The 18,915-nt window shown below is 42.5% G+C and overlaps 1 protein-coding gene and 1 pseudogene across 1 annotated transcript in view; both read right to left on the bottom strand.

The window, feature by feature from the left end:
• Positions 1 to 1,275: 1,275 nt before the first annotated feature.
• RGS7BP (regulator of G protein signaling 7 binding protein) overlaps positions 1,276 to 18,915 on the bottom strand; it is a 125,119-nt gene continuing 107,479 nt past the window's right edge. Inside the window, exon 6 of the mRNA XM_060091719.1 lies at positions 1,276 to 1,367. Coding sequence (XP_059947702.1) covers positions 1,276 to 1,367 — 92 coding nt within the window. The remainder of the gene's footprint in view (positions 1,368 to 18,915) is intronic.
• On the bottom strand, positions 10,385 to 12,020 carry LOC132485233 (protein enabled homolog; annotated as a pseudogene).

Here is an 18,915-nt window from a genome sequence, read left to right as displayed (position 1 = left end):
TGTGCTGGACTCTGGTGCCTCTTGTCTGACTTTAGGAATTTCAGACTATGGAAAACAAGAAAAGAAGTCCAAAGGCTTGATCTTTCAACCCATGGGAAATTCTGTCTGGGAAATGGGCCAAAGAAAGAACAAGGGAAAATATAGCAGAATCTGTATCATGTTACGAGTTTAGAGGAGGAAGAGCACAGCAGAGCTGTGAGCAGAAAAACAAAGCGTGTGGCTTCCTCCTTTCTAAAATAGAGTATTGCTTAACGTGTCCTGCTTTTAAGATTCTAAGCATAAGACAAGACACCAAGTACACGTTGGAAAAGTCCTATCTGCATAGTCATCTAAAATGAGACAAACTTAGCTTAACTAAAAAGATTTTATTAACAATGTAAAATGTTAAGTATTTTTACGATCTGAGCTAATTCCAGCATGCCCTATAAGATTTAACACTATGCTGATGTGCAGACATCATGCTTCAGATTTCAATTAGAACAAAATATGATAATACTCAATTTTACATTTGAGGGTAATTGTATATGTTACTACACCATCTCCTAACTGGATTACTTCATTCTCCAAGAAGCTGAAAAAGACACCATTGGATTGAAAGGAAATTAGTTGCCCATATGCATTGTATGAAGTTATTAGGATTATTGTTATTTACAAAATTTAAATACTTTTCATATATGGTTCTTGTTGCATTATAAATTAAGATATTTTTACGTTGAAGCTCTTAGATTCTGACAGAATGGAAGACTAAACGTAAATGAGTGCAGAGAAAGCAATAGGTTGAGGTGGTGTATGTTTGATTATAATATTAGTCCTAATATTGGTTGGATTTTGAACAGTTTTGCAGTTTTAAATAGATTTCTATGTTTAAAGACTCTTATATGTGATCATTTGTTAACATGAGATCAGCAAGAGCTATAGATATACTATTATACATGACATAATTTTTCTCTTGTAATACTTAAAAAAACCTTTAAATAATTTAAAAATCATAATTCTTGCATCTGTCATGGTGTGGTTTGGAGCAGACATGCACAATGTTAGCTTTAAAAATCCTTTTAAAAACAGCCTGCTTTTCGAATCTGTCTTTTTTTTTCCTTGACAGAAGCTGCTTTCAAATGTAAAATCATTTCAAAGGGCAGTGGGAGGTGGATAAAAGTAATAAAGAAGCATAGAAAACATAGTCAAAAACCAATAACTGTGGTTCAGCTGTCTGGAGGTCCTCGGGTTCAGTGATATTTTCAGGTCTTCCTAGTGGTGGTTTCCAGGAGGGATCACCTAGCTTGAGACAAGACAGCACAGCCCAAAGAACCTTCTCTTCCGTCTTCTAACCAGGGGGTAGGGAGTCAGATTTAGAAGGCTGCTGTCATCTGTGATGGGATAGAATGTACATATGAGTGAAGTACAGACAAAACAACTTGTTTTTTAAGAATTGGCCTTAAAAATCCACCATCCTTCGAATCCAACTTTCTCAGCCTCGGCACCATTGACATTCTGGACCAGATCATTCTTTATTTTGGGGGGCTGTCCTGAGCATTGTAGGATGTTTAGCAGAATCCCTGGCCTCTACTCACTAGATGCCAGTAGCACTCCCCTGCCAGTTGTGACAACCGAAAATGTCCCCAGATATGGCCAAATGTCCCTGGGGTGGTGGTGAGGGTGAAGCAAAGAGCCCACAGTTGAGAACCACCGCTTAGAGTTAAATCTAAACTGTTTAGAGGCAGTTTTTCACTTGGGAGATGTATACTTCTTAGAAAAAGCCCATGCTTTGGAGTAAAGCTGGCTTCTTTCTTATACTTTACCACTTACTAGTCCTGTGACTTTGAAAGTGTCACTTAAGTTCGTTAGGCTTCATTTTCCCCATATGTAAAATAAGGCTCAGTAATACTTACCCTAGGTGAGAATTAAATGAAATAACCTATTAAAAACATTTAACTTGGGGCTTCCCTGGTGGCGCAGTGGTTGAGAGTCAGCCTGCTGATGCAGGGGACATGGGTTCGTGCCCTGGTCCGGGAAGATCCCACATGCCGCGGAGCGGCTGGGCCCGTGAGCCATGGCCGCTGAGCCTGCGCGTCCGGAGCCTGCGCGTCCGGAGCCTGTGCTCCGCAACGGGAGAGGCCACAACAGTGAGAGGCCCGCGTACCGCAAAACAAAACAAAACAAACAAAAAAACATTTAGCTTGGGTGGGGACATTGGTGTCTAGCATGGAGGAAACGCTCAGTAAATATAGCTATTATTAACTATTTTCCTTTACATAGGACCTTCTCTTACCTCCATTCACCTACTTTATGCCTAGGGAAGAAGCTTCAACTATTTCTTGTTGAGTGTTTCCCTAGTACTTTCTTTTTTTTTCTTTGTTTTTCTTTTTTTTTGCAGTACGCGCGCCTCTCACTGTTGTGGCCTCTCCCGTTGCGGGGCACAGGCTCCGGACGCACAGGCTCAGCGGCCATGGCTCACGGGCCTAGCCGTTCCGCGGCATGTGGGATCTTCCCGGACCGGGGCATGAACTCGTGTCCCCTGCATCAGCAGGTGGACTTTCAACCACTGCGCCACCAGGGAAGCCCTCCCTAGCACTTTCTATAGATACCTGCACACAAGGGCATTCAGAGAAGATTGTCAGCTGTTGAATTCACAAGTTGTGGTTTGAAAATTTTAATATGATGACAAGTAGAGAAAGAAATAAACCAGTAAACCAAATACAGTTTCATGAGCTGGGTTTTTGGGAAATAGTGCAGTTCAACAGAGAGTGTGGGTAGAAACAGCCTGTTGGAGTGGAACTGGCCAATGTGGGTTGCAGAGGCTGGAGAAGGACCACAGGGAAATAATCTGGAAATTGCAAGCTAGGGCAGCGCTAAGATATGGTCAGAATGGAACTAGGGGCAACAGAATGGCTGGTTGGCTGGCAACTCTTATATACCTAAGCTTTGCGGGGACTAGTTGCACTGCCCTCCCAGAGCAGAGCTAAAATGTTCCCTCCTTTACCCATCCTAACGTTGAAGATGCAGGACCTTGAAAAAGAGCCCAGAATCAGGAGTTAGATGAAGTGATTGATATAGTGAAGAATTGTGCCCCACTTCAATAAAATTGGCTTGTAGATGAGGGTTGTTTTTCTTGATTACTGAGAGCCTAGACGCTCAGGAAACTATCAGGAACAAATGAGTCCTGGCTTTCAGGTCCTCTTACATAAATTGTCATCCAAGTGCCCTGGCTTCCCCTCCCCAGCCCCCAAGGCTCCCATGTGTCATATTTATTTGTAAATTAGCATCACCCACCGAGTTGACAGTGTTCCTTGGAATGCTGCACTATGTTACACACGTAGATGAAACTAGAGTAGCAAGTCAGAGCCAGGGAAGAAAACAGGTGCCCCAGCTGGGCACATCAGATTAATCAAACACAGCCTCCTCCCCCAGGCTCCCCAGATTAAAATCCTCTCTTAATACTCACACTCTGCTAATGTGGAGAAAAACAGGACTCTGTCTTTTTCATAGTGAGAAATAATTCACTATAATCTGGATGTCAACATTTTGAGGCAAAAAAATAGGACATCTCTCTTTTACAGTTAAACTTGCCCCAAATAGTTAAGATGCTGAAAGCAATGTCAAATCCTATATATAAGCCTGATTTCTCAGAAGAATCTCTGAGATGAATCATAATATATTTGGAGCAGATAGAAACGATAACCATACTCTCTCATCATTTTTAGGACTCTTACTTCTTTAACCACCAAATGATCAGTGAACTTAACCTAATTGGATATGGCCAAGATACAGCAGACCCTGAAGGGTAAATAATTTTATTTTTTGGTATTTCTTTGAATACTGACTACACTTCCCAAAACTCAAGTTCAACTGGAAGTTAATGCTTCCTTGGAACAGAGCTACCAAAACTATGAAGATACTAATAGGAAAGAAAAATCTTATTTCTACTTCTATGAGACTTGGAGACCTATTTCTTGAATTCCCATTTATTTCCTGAATTCCCTATATGCTTGCCTTTCTTCAGTCATTTAAGAGATTTGGGAGTGACCTCACTGGTATTTATATATTACACAATAAAATGCAATTCTGATGTGTATCATTCCCACTACATGAGGAAATGTCTACATACGTTGGTATGTTGTATTTACAAAGAAAGTGTGCATGTGTGTGCTGTGGTGGTATATTTGCTCCCATTCTCTCTTTTTTAGGTATTAAAAGCACACAGGTATTATGAGATTTGTATCAAGACTGACCCTTGTATCTGTGCATTCATTACAGTGAATCAAAAAACCTTTGTGCTATTGAAGTTCTCCTCATTCAGCCTTCTTTTCATATATATATATATATATATATATATATATATGTAAAACATTCACTTGTGAGTGCTATATACACACATACACACACACATATGTATATAGCATTCATAAGTGAATAGGAAGTGTTAGGATTGATGAGAAAGTGCTCAGATGTTAAGCAAAGGACAGACTGCCTATTAAGGACGACTGCTGATTTGGGGCATCTTAGTTGAGCATTTGTGACACCTTTGCCTAGCCTGGAGCTTGTCTGATCATCACCTAGGGCTGAGTTGACACAAAAGCTCCAAAATTCTTGGCAGAAATTCAGAGCAGCTTTCTACACTCTAGGAAGCTGACACCTGCAGTAAATGCTGAAATTCACTGAGCAGTAAGTCTGCCTGGAATGGTTTGAAGTCAAGTCAAAGCCAAGGAAAGATGTCTTCCCACATACTGAAATCCTGTTTCTGAAGAGAGGGGCTGTCAACAGAATGTGAGCAAAATGGGATGTTTCCCCACTCATTGTAAACTTTCTGCGCTAATCCATCTGAACTTGCTGGGAAATCTTTGATTTTTATTGGAAATGTTTGAGACTTTTATGGTATCTTTGCTCCAAAGTGCATACCCTCAGAGAACTGTAACTTAGGAGAGTTTTAAATGTGAAAATAAAAAGTGAGAAAGGGAAGAGGAGGCAGGAAAGGATAGCAGAAAGTGAAAGAAGAGGAGAGTAGGGTATTCGGTCATCAGTAAATTCAAACCCCAGTCATTTAATGTTTAATTCTTGGATGTTTAATGTTTAATCCCTACTAAAGCCAGGGATGCTGGAGTCCCCCAAGGTACAGTAATGCCATTTCTCTATTGCTCAAGTTTCTTTTGCCAATAAAAGAGTTTTATATAAATGATATGTTAAGAAACAGGACATGAAACTGAGAAGTTTTCAAATAATAAACTGAGTGTTTGAGTTTAAAGCTATGTTCTCTAAGTCAAGAGAAGTGCATATAAAGGAACTGCAGTTGCACATTTCTAATCTATTAAAAAAGGAGAACTTCAGCTAATCCCAGGGTTCCCAAACATAAGCTGCATCAGCTTCATCTGAGGGCTTATTAAAGCACAGATTGCTGGCCCTACCTCCAGAGTTTCTGAATCAGTAGGTCTGGGGTGGGCCAGGCAATATGCATTTCTTACAAGTTCCTGGACCTGCTGATATGGCTGATCCTGAGACCACACTTTGAGAACCACTGAATTAATCAAAGCTCTACGAAGTGTAGGGCTCTAGGTCGGGGGCTGGGGGTAATACCAGATGGGTCCTAAAAGAAAGGTGAACCTTGGCCTCAGGGATCTTTGTCTGAGTAACTAGGAGGCTTCATTAGAAATGCCATTACAGAGATACAAATACAATGCTTTGAGAATTCCCAGAGCGGGAAATTACTCCCATCTGTAAAGAAGACATTTGTGGAAAATTCCTGGGGCCTTGGTGTTCATGCTGGGCTACAAGGTATGGGGAGAACTTGGACATTTGGTGAAGTAGGGGGGCAGGCATTTGGGATGGAGAAAACAGTGTCAAAGGAGGAGGTCAGGGTAGGTCAAAGACAGCGAGGTCAAAGGCAGCCTGCATTTGGATCCAAGTAAATTGTCCAGTCTGGCTGGAATGAAAGGCATATGAAGGAGGGGATGGTCTAAAACAGAACTACTTAGAATTCCCTAAATAAGGCCATTCCTTCCCTTGCCTCCCTGACTTTACACACACCATCTCCTTTTTCAGAAAAGTCTTTTCTTTCTTTCTTTTTTTTTTTTTTTTTGCTGTGCGTGGACCTCTCACTGTTGTGGCCTCTCCCGTTGCGGAGCACAGGCTCCAGACGCGCAGGCTCAGTGGCCATGGCTCACGGGCCCAGCCGCTCCGCGGCATGTGGGATCTTCCCGGACTGGGGCACGAACCCATGTCCCCTGCATCGGCAGGCGGACTCTCAACCACTCCGCCACCAGGGAAGCCCCAGAAAAGTCTTTTCTGACTGCTCCGTGCTTCTACCTTCCTTCATGCTTCCGTACAATTGCTATAGCCCTTGGTACATTGTCTGCTTCCAACCCTGTTTAGCCACCATTCTATGAGCAACTTTATGAAAGACTTAATAAATTTACCCTTGCTGCCCAGGTCTTCAGCTCCCACTTACTCCTCAGCCCTCCTTAATTAGGCTTCCAGGCCCCCAATTCCAAGTAAGCTACTTTGGCCAACCTCACCAGTGACTCCCTTGTTGCTAAATCCTATGGACACTTTCGGTTCTTATCTAGCTGAACTGCCCCACACTATTAGCCATTCCTTCCTTGCAGCTTTCTTATTATACTATGTTGAGTTTCTTCTCAGTTTTTTTTGCAAACTGCTCTTCTTTCCCCTCAAACCTTACATTTTGGTATTTCAGGGCTCTTCTCTATGTACTCTCCAGGGGTGGTCTCAACCATTTTTAGGGCTTTGATTACCACTATACTGCTGACGTTTACATCTGTATTTCCTGTCCTTCTAGCTCGCATGTCTCACCTCAGCATAAGACATGTACATCCATCACAACCACTGAGCATCGCTCTTGGAGTCCCCCCACATCCAGAACTTCAACTGTCCTGTCCTCTACCTCTACTGGTACTGCTCTGTTCTAATTTAGTGATTGACACCATCATTCACCCTGCTTTCCAAGTCTGAACCCAGGTTTCATCCTTGATTCTGCCTTGGCCTTATGTACATCAGCCAATTGGTCATATCCTCTTCTCCAAGCCCTGGTCTTTAGGTCAGACTGTAAGCATTTCTCACCTGTCTTATTGTACTTGCCTACTAACTGAATCCCTCCAGTGACCTCAGGATAAAGTCTAAACATCTTAACATGAATTAGAGGGGCCTCCCCCAACCTCTCTAGTCTCTCTCTCTCTCTCTCTCTCTTTTAAAATATATACTGCAATTTTATTTCAATCGAACAAACGAAGTTAGCATGTAGGAAATTTAAATGAACAGTATGGTAAAAATAGCAGAGAATCAAAAACTCTAATAAGGAAGTACACCTAAAGCATGAGAATTCAACATTCATTAGTGTTTCATCTTCAGTTTTGATTGACACTTGATGCTTGCAAAATTTTGAAACAAACTTTGAGATCATGATGACTATTCTGAAGAGATTTCAGCACCAGCACTAAGATTTGCACATTCAGTTGGTTTGCAATTGACTTGTTAGCCATTTACATCGTGTATAGTACAGATTTGCCACAGGTCAGATCACAGTGTTGAAGGGAAGAAGTACCTTCCTGTAATTAGAAAGGATCCCCTAAACTGCACTCAGCTTAAGACATCCAATGTACAAGAGCATGAAAACCATCATAATATTGTGCCTCCAAGGAACATAGTTTTGATAAGGAAAATAACCTAAGCTTCTGTTTCCCATGTTAATTACTGAAATCTCTAACAATGACAGAACTGTCACATAGGACAGTAAATGTATATAGTAATTCAATTAAACTTCTTGGAAAGAACACATTTAGCAATCTGGGATAATGCAGAATGACAGGAAATAAAACATGATTCAACACTAGTTCTTTTTGTCATTTTACACAGACATCATGTTAATATTAGACCAAGGCACAAAACATTTAGTGCATAAACCAGTTTCTTTTTAAAGATGTAGCATTTTTACTGTAGTCTTTTATCTTACTTTGGACCACTTGTACCCAGTACTCTATCCTACTATAGACTGTTTAACTTAATCAACAAAATCAAAAGTGATTTCTGAGCAGATTTGTGGGGGACATAAACATTTGTATCATCAAAGTGTTTGCATAACCAAAAGTACAATAATAAAGATGAAAATGCCACCTATTTCTTTTAGAAAGTAGTACTTCATAAGCTTGCTGCATCTTTAATGTCTTCACTATTGGATGACAATGAATAGTTGATAGAAAAAAAGAACTGTATACTTGAATTATGATAGCTCATCCATCACAGATCTAAAAATGAAGTTTCTACAGAAATAGAACTATTTTAACAAGGGATAAAAATTCCCTCATTCAAACCTCTTTGAAGTGGTAATGGCTGCAAACTTGCAGCACTTAGAAAACTATGCTATCAACAAAGTTCTGTCTTTAAGAACTTAGTTTAAGAAATCTAGATAGCAGATGAAAGTGGATTATTTCTTCAAAATTTTAGTAAAACTACTGATAATCAAAAGTTTCAAAGCAAATATGGCACATAACAACTCAAGCATAAATCAAGATGGAGAGCCTGGAGAATTTTGATTTCCTAAAATTTCAAAAAATTCTATCATTGCAACATACAGGATTTCTTCCCTATTTTATTTTATTTTATTTTATTTTTATTTATTTATTTATTTTTGCAGTACACGGGCCTCTACTGTTGTGGCCTCTCCCGTTGTGGAGCACAGACTCTGGACACACAGCCTCAGCGGCCATGGCTCACGCACGGGCCCAGCCGCTCCACGGCATGTGGGATCTTCCAGGACCGGGGCACGAACCCATGTCCCCTGTATCGGCAGGCAGACTCTCAACCACTGCGCCACCAGGGAAGCCCCATCTTCCCTATTTTAATCTTAGAAGTTTCAAAGAAAAGGGAGTGGATAACATACACACACGTGAGTGCCCACACAAACATGCACGCACGCATGCACACACACGGTGGTAAGTAGAGTATCTAGTTCCTTCTTCCCACCACCTAAATCTCACTTTATTTATTAAAAGAAAATTATGCAGGACCCCCCTCACTGTTTTCCCTTTATCTAATGATTTCTGTGACCTTAATTGTTGCCATCATTGTTACTTTTCTAGTATTTCAACATAAGATTCAAAAGCAGCTTTGTAGTCAGGAACGTGTACCTGAACACCTGTATAACTGCAGGGCGCCAAGGTAATAACAACTGCCAGATTCAGGGATGGAACTTTTGAGTTCCACAGTAAGATGTAACTCATGTGAAGCTCAGAATCATGTTTCAGACCATTGAACTTACTCAAGTTAAAATACAAATAGCTGAAGACATGATGTAAAAGATTAAGTACTTGATGCTGTTAACATACTTACCAATTAAAGTCACAAAATATTCCTCATTATTATTCATGCAGATAACTGAGAACGAAGATAGTGCAGAAATTAACTTTGAATAAAAAATTATTCCTTCTCTTCCTTCCACCCCCCTATATTCTACAAAATGTTTTCCCTGGGACTAGGCCTTGAAAAGGCCACTACATATTAGTTTGACATGCATTACTGTCTGCAATTTAAAAAAGCTAATGTGGTGGTGGTTTTTAAATTTTATAATTTATAATTACATTATAAATATGTCACATGCATAAATCTAAAAAAGGTTGAAAACCTACAGTGAATCTACAATATATTGTTTTACATTTGACCACTGGTTTGTGTTATGTAGGAGTCACAGATTCGGTAAAGCACTGTAACAATGTAGGAAGGCATCTAAATCTTTAAATTATGGACAAATTTTATGTTTGAATCTACAACATTGCATGAAGGCTAAACTCGAGAGACTTCCTATCATTCTAAAATTCCTCACTCTGAACAAATCATTTTTAGGACACTTTCTTATAAATATCACCGTTTGAAAGCACATACCTTTCCATTTGTTCCACATTTTATGATCTTAACCTACATAGGGCTGAACTCAATTATTCATGGAATATCAAATATGATAGGAAGACAAACCTGAGAGAAACATTTACAATACAATAGCAGAACTTGCTAAATTCCTCATCACCATTCTCTGAAGAAAACTTCTCAAGCCTTTCTCCTCTTTATTTTAGCAATGGATTGTAGAAAATGTGCGATTTTCTCTTGACAAGAAAATATTTCAATGCACGTTGACCTTGCCTGATGGATTCAGTATTTTCTGCATAACTGATACAGGAACTCCTATACGACTCTCTTCCATCCTGTTGTAAAGGTCAGAAAAAAGCAGCAAACTGGGAGGGAAAGAGCTTATCACCAGGGTAGTAATGTCTGAAGTCTTTCAAAGTATGTTGGTTTTTCCCTCCTGTGTCTCCATTTTCTTCTTACAGCTCACAAAATGTAAGGGTTTTGTTGTTGTTACCACAGTTGTTCTTTGTAGGTATTTTTTTTTTCCTTTCTCCAGATTAAAGTCCTATCTCTCCTTAGTTTGATTCTCTATTCAGTATTTGACTTGCTCAGTTCCTGTCTGATTGCATCAATGAGCTCTTCTTTTAGCTTAGTTAATTCTTTTCTCATTTCATCTAAAATGTCCTGCTTCAGCCTGTCATAGTCCAGTCCCTCCACCTGGACTCCGTTGGCACTGGGCTGTGACGAGGGCGCAGATTTTGGTCTGTGTAATGAATTGTAGGACGTGTTGTCAAAAACAATCTGATTTTTCCTTGGAGAATCCCGTCTGGAAATAACAGGTGACTTGCTGCCATTCATTGTATTTGTTCTTTCCCAAGGTTTTCTTGTCGGTTCAGGTGTACTTGTTGAAGAGGCCTTCGAAGGTACAGGCTCTGAATCTTCATGTTTGTCCTCTTTTTGTTCTGTTTCTATTGTTGATCTCTTTTCAGCAATTCTTGTCCTCCTGGCCAGCAGGGCACTCATTTCTTCCATTAAACCACTACCCCCTAACGGAAGGGATCCATTTCCACGACCCATATCTGTTTTAGAGGAGGCCGAATTCACACCAATGGTATTCCCTCTGCTTGGGAAAGAGGCATCTTCCATCCGTGACACTTTCCTAAGTTTTGCTCCAGCAACCTCAGCTGCAAGTCCAGTTAAAGGGCGATTGTCTTCGGACGTGGATCCCGAAAAAAATCCAGATGCAGGGAGGGGAGCAGCAGGAGGTCGGGGGGGGGAGGGGTACGTGATTAGGAAAAGGCGGTGGAGGAGGCGGAGGGGGGGCCCTGAGGACGGAAGTGGAGGGGGTGGAGGGGGCCCTGAGGGAGGAGGGAGCGCGGCTGATGCCTGGGCAGGACCTGGTGGGTCCTGGTGGGAGTGGAGCAGGGGGTGGAGGTGCAGGTGGCCCCAAGACAATGCCCTGTTGGGCTGGAGATTCCGCGGCTGAGAGGCTGCCTGCGAGCCTGGCTCAGAATCAGAGTCGTCGTCTCCACAGAGGCAGGGGCAGCGGCATTTGCCATTCTTCCCTCTCGCTCGCATGCCAGCTGCTCCCTTTCTAGCTGCTCTTGCCGCTCTCTCTCTGGCCTTTCCCAGTCCAGTCTCTCCAGCCTTTCCCTTTCTAACCTCTCCCTCTCCAATCTCTTCCTTTGCATTCTTTCTCTCTCCAGCCTTTCCCGCTCCAGCACCTTTTGTCATTGCTGTTCTTGTAGTTGCCTTCTTTGAATTTCCATTTCTTCTTGTGATGGGCCATTCTGAACTTCAGCAGGTAGTTGTGAATTTTGTCTAGGCAGTGTTGGCCTTGTTTCCTGTGAATTCAGCACTTCTAAGGCATGCATCATGGCACTTGCAAAGACATTGGCATCTTCTTTGCTGCCAAAGTTGAGACCATACACCTGTCTAGCATCCCACCATTGGTGGAAGGTGTGTGTAGCTTGATTGTACTTCAACCCTTTAGGAATGGCACAATATATCACTACCTGCTGGTCCTGAATCTTCCTGCCCACCACTCTGAATGTGTTGTTGCCTGTATGATATATGTGAACTCTGATGAACCCGGTTGAACCACCAGCTGGCACCCACTTTTTATTGGCATCATCATAAACCATCACAGCAGCTCTTGCCTGACAGATACTCTGTTCACTTATTATTTTAAATGTATCCTGCCACTTCCTTCTGGGCTATAGAATTTCTGATGAAAAATCAGCTGATAACCTTATGGGAGTTCCCTTGTATGTTATTTGTTGCTTTTCTCTTGCTGCTTTTAATATTTTCTCTTTACCTTAAATTTTTGTCATTGTGATTACAATGTGTCATGGTATATTCCTCTGTGGGTTTATCCTGTATGGAACTCTCCATGCTTCCTGGACTTGGATGATTGTTTCCTTTCCCAGGTTAAGGAAGTTTCCAGCTATTATCTCTTCAAATATGCTCTCAGGCCCTTTCTCTCTCTCTTCTCCTTCTGGGACCCCTATAATGCGAATGTTAGTGTGCTTAATGTTGCTCCAGAGGTCTCTCACACTGTCCTCATTTCTTTTCATTCTTTTTTCTTTTTTCTGCTCCACAGTAGTGATTTCCCCTACTCTGTCTTCCAGCTCACTGATTTCTTCCAGTGTGTTTTTCACTTCAATTATTGTATTGTTCAACTCTGTTTGGTTGTTCTTTATATTTTCTAACTCTTTGTTAAAAAATCCTTCTATCTTATCCATTTTTCTCCTGAGTTCTTGAATCACCTTTACAATCGTTACTCTGAACTCTTTCTCGGGTAGATTGCTTATCTCCACATTACTTAGTTCTTCTGGAGTTTTATCTTGTTCCTTCATCTGAAACACATTCCTCTGCCACCTCATTTTGGGTTAATTACATTTCTCAACTTTGGAGAAGTAGCCTTCTGTAGGAGACGTCCTGTGGGTCCCAGCAGTACACTCACCCAAGGGCCAGGGGCCAGCAGTCCCAGGGTAGTGTCTGGCCTGTGTTTGCAGACTACAGTCTACTGGATTGTAGTTTCTTCCTTCTGATTTCTGCTCCCTGGTGGGTGAGGCTGGTCTAGAAGCTTGTGTAGGCTTCCTGGCAGGAAGGGCTGATGCCTGCCCACTGGTGGGTGGAGCTGGGTCCTGGCCCTCTGGTGGGCAGGCTGTGTGATCAAGAAGTCTTTAGGCAACCTGACTGCTAATGCGTGGGGCTGTGGGGCTGTATTCCCACCCATTAGTTGTTTGGCCTAAGGCCTCCGGCACTGAAGGCTACAGGCTATTGGGTGGGGCCAGGTCTTGGTGCTAAAGACCCAAGCAAGATGTCTGCCTCAAGGACAGTTCATGCAGATGAATAATCCCCAATATATCTGCCACCAGCTTTTATGGCCCCAGCATGAGCCACAGCCAACCCCCCCTGCCTCCCCAGGAGACCCTCCAAGACCAGCAGGTAGGTCTGGCCCAGGCTCCTCTGAGGTTACTGCTTTTGCCCTTGGTCTCGGTGCATGTGAGATTTTGTGCAATCCCTTTAAGAGTTAAGTCTCTGTTTCCCCCAATCCTGTGGAGCTCCTGCAAATAAGCCCTGCTGGCCTTCAAATCCAAATGCTCTGGGGGGCACCTCTTCCCAATGCCAGACCCCTGGGCTGGGAAGCCTGATGTGGGCCTCAGAACTCTCACTCCTGTGGGAGAGCCTCTGCAAGGTCACCCAAGATGGGGTGGGGGGGGAGGAAGTTAAGGATTTGGTTATATTTCAAGTGCACCCCTCCTACCCTCTCATTGTGCTTTCTTCTTTACGCCTTTAGATGTAGAAGACCTTTTTCTGTAGGTTCCAGTCTTTTCTATCGATGGTTGTTCAGATGTTAGTTGTGATTTTGGTGTGTTCATGAGAGGAGGTAAGCTCAAGGTCCTTCCACTCCACCATCTTGAAAGACTCCCTCTAGTCTCTCTCTTAAGCCTCTTTTCTTTTTGAAAATTTATTTATTTTATTTTGGCTGCGTTGGGTCTTCATTGCTGTGCGTGGTCTTTCTCTAGTTGCGGTGAGTGGGGGCTACTCTTTGTTGCAGTGCGTGGGCTTCTCACTGCAGTGGCTTCTCTTGTTGCGGAGCACGGGTTATAGGTGTGTGGACTTCAGTAGTGTGGCACACAGGTTCAGTAGTTGTGGCTTGGGGGTTTTAGAGCACAGGCTTAGTAATTGTGGCGCACGAGCTTAGCTGCTCCACGGCATGTGGGATCTTCCCGGACCAGGACTCAAAACCGTGTCCCTTGCATTGGCAGGCAGATTCTTAACCACTGTGCCACCAGGGAAGCCCTTAAGCCTCTTTTCTAACCATTTTCCCAAATAATGAAGTGCTTATAGTTCATCAAAATGCCCTGCTCTCTCATCTCCTCAGACACCTTCACACATTTAGAATCTTCTGCCTAGACTGTCTTCTTTCCATCTTTTTCTTTAACTAATTTCAATTTATCCTAAAAAATCTCAGCTCAGATACTTTCCAAAAAGCAATTCTCAATTACTCCTGTCTTCTCCCTCCCCATTTACAACTAAAATCTGACTAGGTGAGAATCCAATATGCCCTTGTAGCAACCTGTTTCTAACTATTAATATGCCCTTATAGCAACCTGTATCTAACTAATAGTTGTGTTTTAAGCGCTATTTTTTTGTCTTTCCAATAGTATGTGTGTGTGTGTGTATCTCTGTGTGTGTGTATCTCTGTGTGTGTGTATCTCTGTGTGTGTGTATCTCTGTGTGTGTATCTGTGTGTGTGTGTGTGTGTGTTAGTTGTTTCCAGAGTTCACATGTCATACCCTGAAGTCTCCATCACAATCTCTGCAAAGGGAGGCTTATGTCATTTGAAAAAGCTTCCCAGGTGATTCTCATCCCATTCTGTCCTTTTGAGATGGAAAGCCTCTAGGGGGAGTCATCCCCAGCACCTGACACAGAATCTGGCATATTGTGACTATCACATGTTGGATGATGGTGGGGACAAGGAATGATGAGGTGAGAAGTCTGTTTTTCCTTCAATGAACAATGTGTAGACACATAAAATTTGTGAGTAGTGGCTCAACATAATTAAAGTAATGTATTTAGAAACTGATGTGTGATCAGTGATGAGCGGATTAGATTGGAGGAGAGGGGGAGGGATAGCATATGTCACGCTGAATCCTGGGCAAAATGTTGTAGAGATTGCAAAGGATCTGGGGTAACCAGTAAAACTGCCTAGAGTGGAATTCCCTGGTGGCACAGTGGTTAAGAATCTGCCTGCCAATGCAGGGGACATGGGTTCAAACCCTGGTCTGGGAAGATCCCACATGCCGCAGAGCAACTAAGCCTGTGCGCCACAACTACTGAGCCTGTGCTCTAGAGCCCATGAGCCACAACTACTGAGCCTGCGTGCTGCAACTACTGAAGCCCGTGAGCCTAGAGCCTGTGCTCCGCAACAAGAGAAGCCACCACAATGAGAAGCCCACGCACTGCAACGAAGAGTAGCCCCTGCTCGCCACAACTGGAGAAAGCCCACGTGCAGCAACAAAGACGCAACAGAGCCAAAAATAAATTAATTAATTAAAAAACAAAACAAAAAACTGCCCAGAGTGACATTCAGACACCAACTTGAGGCACAGAAAGTCTTTATACGAGGTGCTGGGGAAGGACCTAAAAAGTCATCTTCAGGCTAGCAGGTGGCATAACTGCTCAGTGTTCTTCAGCCAGATGCCAGAGAACTCTTCTGCCTGCCATGGCTATGTTGGTTCTAGTTATGCACCTCCAGACTGGAGTGGATCACGGGTGTAGAGAATGGGGGAACTGTTCCTAGGCCCAGTTTAGTCTGGAGTAGGACTGTCTGCAGAAGGGGGCCCATTTTAGAACAGCTTCAATTCCTGACTGATCCACTTCAGACAGACTCTTAATTCATGGTACCACCAACCGAATTCTAGGCAAGAGTAAATGTATGGACACACCACACAGCATTCATGAAGTCAGAATTTTGGAAAAAGTGAAACTGTCTTTCAGGCTTAAATTATTTCTGCAGTGTTTTGTTTGATTACAGCCTGCATTTAGAAGACGCTTGTCCTTCACTTTCCCATCTCCTTTTAGCCTTTGTCAGTAACTTTGTGGGCTCTACACAGGTGGTTCCATTTGTAATCCATTTGACACAGCAAGACTCTTATAATTAATGAAGCTCCCTACAGCACTGCCAGTGACCTGGAATGTAGGACAGGAGAGGTGCTGAAGCAGAGGAAAGGACAGAGGGCTGAGAGCCAGGAGACCTGAACGTTGCCGGGAGGCTGCCGGGAGCTGCAGCCGAGCAAGGGAGTTTTCTTCTGTGCACCTCTGTTTCCAGCCTTAAACTGGAAGCATGGAAGCAAAAGTCCCATCTCAAATAAAGGCATAATCACTAACCATTACAATTCCTGATCTTGGCCACCTTCCTTTATTCGTCACTGGAAATCAATTTAAAGCATATTGTTGTTGAGTCAAGTTGTGATTGTGGTGGGAAGGCGGGAAGATAGGATTCAATCTTGAAATGCTAAAATCAACATGGAAGAGTTTCTGAGTTGAGGGACAGGATGGAGTCTGGAGAACAAGGGCTTCAGAGCATTTCCAGGGTGGGTCCCCCACCCGCACCCCGTACATGCCTGGCAGGATTTCCACATGGTCAGGGTTTGAGTAGGAAAAAGGGGGACCAGGAGCAGTATCTTTTCCCTTTTTCTCTCTGCTTCAAACTCACGTGTAAATGGAATGAAAAGAGAAAGGAAAGAAACAGCCAGAAGGAAAACAGATGGCTCTCTATAATGCTTTTCATCCAGTTAGAATTATATTTTGACAATAAGGTGCTACAGAAAAAAACTGGAACACATTTTCCCACATTTCACCCCACACCATTTTCTGCATAGATTAGACCTGTGTAATAAATCAATCGCCTGAAAAGAATTCCAGGAAGGTCATGGGGCAGCCCCTATGCTCTATCTTGGTATACGCAGACAGAGGGACCTGGCTGATCTGCTTATTAAAATAGTGCCGCATGCATCTGCTAAGAAATGTTCCCATGGTGACTCCAACAGACCTGCTCTCCTTCCTTCAGGCCTTCTCAGACATCCCCGTGGAGACTCGCATTCCCCTTCCCCACCGCTCCGCTCCCAGTGATGTCATGCTGTGAGTACCCACTAAACATGCCCAGAACAGAGATGTATCTTCACATGCTAAGGGTTCCCATTTCTCCCCCAAATGAAGAAAGCTTAATTTCCCACAAGACTTCACCTGAATTTTAAAAATTATTTAAAAATCATACAGCATTACTCCCTCCTGAAGAAGTCCTTCTATCTCCTAGCTTTTTCCTTTTCATGGCCCAAATGGATTTAGGATTCAAATCCTAGGCATCACTTGTTTCGACTTTTCCCTTTTCACTTGTGTTTTTACTCATAGTATCAATCATTCATGACTATTATTATATCTTTAAAATGTATTTAAAATTCTAATTATTTTTTCCATTTATAAAAGTAATACAAAGTTATACAAAATATTTCTACTATAATTTTGGATTTTTCTGGCCACACCACTGGACATGTGGGATCTTAGATCCCTGACCAGGGATTGAATCCATACCCCCTGCAGTGGAAGTGCAGAGTCTTAACCACAGGTCTGCCAGGGAAGTCCCAGTATTTCTATTATACTTTTTATGATTATAAAAATGTCCTAAGTAAAGAAAATAAAATTTCTATTTTTCCAATAATGCCTGATTCAAAAACTGTTGGATGAACTTTCACTAAATATAGAGGGAATGTTTCAGATATTTAATTTAAAATATAGGCTATGGCATCCATGAAACTCAGCCTGGGGGGCCCTGGGTTGTCATCCTCCTAAGCAACTGGATGTGAAGTAAAAGAAGAACAACCACATCCTGTTCGTGGGGGGGACTTGCCCTACATAATAAGAAGGTGAGGATAGCTTCAGACATGAGCCCCAAATCCAAAGTCTCAGGGATCAGTATTCTGGAGAGCTGGTTCAGGATCAACCTTTCATGGATGCTACACATAGTCTGCTTCAGAGTGAAATGTAGCAGGTATTGTTCAATTTGATGATGATTTGGAGTTTTCCTGAACTAGGTTGGTGGGCCAGCTGGTAAATATCAATAATAACAATAACAATAACAATAATAATGCATCTGTTGAGCGCTTGCTCTCTGTAAGGTTGGTAGTGGGCATTGGCATGCGTTTAATCATTTAATCCTTACAACAATCCTCTGAAGTAGGTGGTCTAATTTCTTTTTCAGGGATAAGGAAATGTACATTTCCAGAAGTTAAACTACTTGTTCCAGGAAAATGGCAGAGCAAGCATCGGAACCCTTAGCCTTGCTTTAACCTAGCCTTAACCATGCTTATTTCTAGCAGCAAACTTGCAGGCTGTGTCCAGAGGGCTCTCATCACTACAACACTCTGTAGTAAAACGCTGTTTTCTTAAAACCCTACAAGGCCTCCCAAACACTGTACCCACGGCTCAAGCCAGGAAACCTCGGTCAGCAAGCCCTTCGGGGGTGCTTGCATTTACCTGATACACCACATTGCCGGTCTCTTCTTTTCTTTTCTTTTCTTTTTTTTTTTTTACTTTTCTTATTATTAAATTTAATTTAATTTTTAAATTGAATTTTATTTCTTTTATACAGCAGGTTCTTATTAGTTATCCACTTTATACCTATTATTGTATATATGTCAATCGCCCGCCTCTTATTTTCTGTTACCTGCCTCCGTCCCTTGCAGCTCAGGTCACGCTACACTGTCTGGTGTTCTCGCCTCCACCTCTCCACCTTCTGCCACGCTGCTCCTTGAGCCAAGCGGAGCTCCCGCTCTGCTGCCAAATCTTCTCCCTCCTCACCCAGAGGCAAGCAGCACCCTGCCCTCCCTCCCGCCTGGGTTTTGCTCGGTGGAAACGAGGTGTATCTTTCTTACTTCTAAAAACCCTTTCTCCACCCTCTATGGACCATCCTCTGAAGCTGATGCTTCCCTTAAGGCTGCTCTGGCCATATGTGCTTAGTGAAAGTGATTATTATTAGTCCTTTGTACATATCTTCCGACT

This window comes from Mesoplodon densirostris, chromosome 3, assembly GCF_025265405.1.
Source record: "Mesoplodon densirostris isolate mMesDen1 chromosome 3, mMesDen1 primary haplotype, whole genome shotgun sequence".
Lineage (NCBI taxonomy): Eukaryota > Metazoa > Chordata > Mammalia > Artiodactyla > Ziphiidae > Mesoplodon > Mesoplodon densirostris.
The sequence above is the reverse complement of the archived record's forward strand: the minus strand, read 5'-3'. Positions and strand labels throughout refer to the sequence as shown.